Source organism: Chinchilla lanigera, unplaced genomic scaffold (assembly GCF_000276665.1).
Source record: "Chinchilla lanigera isolate Chin_1 unplaced genomic scaffold, ChiLan1.0 scaffold00172, whole genome shotgun sequence".
Taxonomy (NCBI): domain Eukaryota; kingdom Metazoa; phylum Chordata; class Mammalia; order Rodentia; family Chinchillidae; genus Chinchilla; species Chinchilla lanigera.
In genome coordinates this window covers 712,021-715,922 of record NW_004955573.1, presented here as the reverse complement: position 1 = coordinate 715,922, position 3,902 = coordinate 712,021, and the positions used below count along the sequence as shown (strand labels likewise).

At 44.2% G+C, this 3,902-nt stretch overlaps 1 protein-coding gene across 1 annotated transcript in view; it reads right to left on the bottom strand.

The window, feature by feature from the left end:
- Positions 1 to 349: 349 nt before the first annotated feature.
- Positions 350 to 3,902, bottom strand: part of LOC102026920 (NXPE family member 3-like) — a 30,651-nt gene continuing 27,098 nt past the window's right edge. Inside the window, exon 5 of the mRNA XM_005413739.1 lies at positions 350 to 1,175. Coding sequence (XP_005413796.1) covers positions 643 to 1,175 — 533 coding nt within the window. The 3' untranslated portion in view covers positions 350 to 642. The remainder of the gene's footprint in view (positions 1,176 to 3,902) is intronic.

Sequence of the window (3,902 nt, the reverse complement as noted above, 5' to 3'; positions counted from 1 at the left end):
AGAATTGCAAGTTTGAGCCCAGCCTGAATAAATTAGAACCATAGCAAGACTATATCTCAATTAAAAAATCAGAAAGGACTGAGTGGAGGGAGTTCACGGCCGGGGATATAGCTCAGTGGAACAGCGCCTGCCTGGCAAGCATGAGGTCCTGAGTTTGATTCCTGGTACCAGAAAAAAAAAAAATACACACACACTACACACATACACACAAAACAAAAAGCAAATGAGTACAGTAAAACTGGGAAATCTGAGTAGGATCGGTGGATTGTAGCCATGGTTATGGTGCTGAACCATAATTTTACAAAATGTTGGATCAGGAGGAATTGAACAAAGGGCACAAGGATCTCTGTACTGTTCCTTATAACTGTATCATGTGCAATTTTAACCAACAAAAATTTCTCCAAAGAAGGGAATTTAAAAATATGTTCTCATTTTTGTAAATTACATGTTCATCTATGTAGTGCAAGAGAGATGCAGGAGAAGATGGCCACCAAAATGTTGAGAATTTACGCAGGTGGTAAACCTTGAGCCACCACTGCTCTCTGAATCACTGTTAATTCATTGTTCCATCTTTCCTGTGCATAGTTCCGGTGGCCAGGCCCCAGGTACCCCATGAGCACAGCCCCAGGGCCTCAGGAGCACTCAGGTGGGACAGATGAAGGAGAGGAGCAGGTCCACCTCATTGCGCACAATGAGCTTCACTGGGTGGATGTTGTCCGGCAGGGGCAGGCTGGAGGTCATTTCCCAGGCATCTACAAAGGCCACACGGACACCAGAAAAGGCAGCTCGAAGGAGCCGGTTCACCTGCAGGGTAAACCAGTCGCTGCCGTACACAGACTTGTAGCCAGTATTGGCCAATTTGATGACCACGAGAGTACTGGGTTCCCGGGCCAGCAGGGCCATCACAGCTGCCCGGATCCCTGCCAGGCGTCGCACAAAGATGGACGGAGGGAAGGTGGTGAAGTGGGCTCCCAAGCCCAGCACGACCACGGTGTGGGGCCCCCCGGCCAGGCCCGCCAGCTCCCTGACCACTGAGTGCAGGGAGGCCACTGGTGTGCGGAGAGAGCGCAGGGGCCAGCTGTGGGCCCGCCAGTGCAGCACTATGCCCCGAGTCGTGTCCACGGCCATCAGGGGCCCTGCCTGATACAGGGCATGTAGATCCACTGGCTTCAGGGCTGTTGAGAGGGAGACAGGTTTCATAAGTTAACACAGGGCTGTGTACCATCCTCTCACACAAATACAAGTTCCTGCTTCTGCCTGTTCTTTAGGATACGAGGATCATCTTCCTAAACCCTAATGCGTCTCCCCACAGATGTCACTATTATCCCCCCAAAGTCCTTTTCAGTTTGCTTTCTTTTTTCCTTTTTCTTTCCTGTGGTGCTGAGGTTCAAACCCAGGGCCTCAAACGTATTAGGCAAGTGCTCTACCACTGAGCTATCCACAGCCCCTTTTAGCTTTTAAACCTATGTAGCATTTGACTTTTTGACGCTGATTGTTCTCTTCTTCTTCTTCTTCTTCTTCTTTTTTTTTTTTTTTTTTTTTTGGTTTTTTTGAGACAAGGTCTCACTATGCAGTTCAAGCTGGCCTTGAGCTCACTTTGTAGCCCAGGCTGGCCTCGAATTCACAACAATCCTCCTGCCTCAGCCTCCCAAGTGCTGGGATTACAGGCGTGCGCCACCATGCCCGGCTGATTGTTCTCTTCTGAAAACTGTTTTCCTTCTACATTGTCCCAGTTTTTTTCTATCGTTCCTTTTATTCTTGGCTTAATAATTTGCTTCATGTTTTCCTTGGACTTTGTAAATGGAAGCATTCTGTAAAATTCTGTCCCTATTGTCTGCTTTTCCTTATGACCCACCTTGTGGGGAATTCATTCACTTCTACGAACGGTTTCTGTCTAAGAGCTGTTAGTTTCCTGAGCTGTGACTCCATGCTTCTAGTACTCAATTAATATTTCTAGTATTTCACTATTACCTCAAATACAATATGGGTAAAATGAAGCTATAATCGCTACACAAACCTTGCAATTTTCTGAACTTCCCTCATCGTCCCATACCAGCTAGCTCTCATTTGAGTGACTTCCCAGTGTTTCATCCTTTGCTTTCTTTTTTTTTTTTTTTTCAGCTTTCCCTGGAGAAGCCCTTTGTCAAATCTGCTGTCTCTCTCTCTCTCTCTATTCTCTCATTCATCAAGTCCTGTTCGTTCTTTATTTTTAAGAGTCTCAATGTTCAATTCTTATGCCCAACTTTTAGTTTAGGTTTTCAGTTACTCTCACATTTATCTAGCAGTATTCCACAGCAACAGGTTGAGATGTCATCTAGCTCACCAGCATTGTTTTGGATACTTGTGTAGATAATGGTTAAAAAAGACACTGAAGTCCCTTCCCTTGCACTTAAAGTCTCTTGGGAGAGAGAGGTGTTCCCTGGCACAGCTAGAAAGTTGGGAGTACGAGAGACTGAAAGATTGTTAATGTTCCTAGAACATGATAAGTGATATGAGATGGAATGCAGGCAGAGTCAGATCATGCAGTACCATATAGATTCTGTTTGTGGTTTTGGTGTTTGTCCCAAGGAAAAGCAGAGTCCACTGAAGTAAGTAACATGATTTCTGGAAGTCCTAACCAGAAAAGTAGGCAAGAAGTCCTAGCTAGAGCAGTTAAGCAAGGAAAAATATGGTGGTAGGTGCCTGTAATCTTGGCACCTGAGAGGCTGAGGCAGGAAGATCTCAAGTTCGAGCCCAACTTGGGTAACTTAGTGATTTAGGGAGATTCTGTCTCAAAGTAAAAAGTTACACAAACGGTAAGGGATGTAGCTCAGTTGGAAGGCCTTGGGTTCAATCCTCAGTACCTTAATCAAACAATCAATCCATTAATAGGTGGTATCCAAATTGGAAGGACAAAAATTTACAACATGGACAAAATACTGAGCCCAAAAGTTAATATCATAAAATTACAAAAGATTTAAGTTATATATATTCTCTAGTCACAATACAAATATATTAGAAGTCCATAACAAGATATTCTTGATAGACATACCTTGTTCATAGATATCTCAGTTAGAACCAAAATAACTATAAATTTCATATAATCAGTTAACATCCCAACAGGAATTTTTTCCCTGAAATTTTAGTTTGTTGAATAAAATATATGTAAGCGTTAAAAGCCAAAAACCAAAATCTGCTGAGACTGTTTTAAAGAATACTAAAAGTATAGTCTTGTCCACCAGAAATCCATAATTATTACAAAACTATAAGAATAAGACTGGGTGGTGTAGGCCCTGCATAAACAAATAGATTCACTAAACAGAATAGACAACACCCAAACAAACAAACTTGTGGAAGTCTGATTGATGATTTATTCTCTGCAGAACTATGAGGACAGGAAGGATTACTCAATCAATGGTGCCAAGCAGTCAGTATCCAAAATTTATTTATTTGTTTTTATTTTTTGTCGTTTTGAGACAGGGTCTTGCTATGCAGTTCAGGCTGGCCTTGAGCTCACTTTGTAGCCCAGGCTGGTCTCAAACTCCAAACAATCCTCCTTCCTCAGCTTCCCGAGTGTTGGGATTACAGGCATGTGCCACCGCGCCCAGCCAAAATTTAAATAAAAGGCATTCTATCATAGGTAACAAGAGAAATTTGGATTAAAACATATTGAACCACTACTATATATACCCAGATTTTTTGCCCAAATTGAAAAATGGTAATATCAAATGCTGGCAGACAGCCTTCTGGCTGGCTAGCTTCCTGCCTGCTGGCTCCCAGAGGGTGGGCCCCCAGCGCACGGGGAGCCTCGGGCGGGGAGCGCCGGTTTTTTGGGGCTTTGGACCGGCGACTCACTCCCGGCCTCGTGGTTTCCTGGAAGGAGGGCTTCCGGCACACAGGGAGCTGCGGGTGGGGAGCGCCAG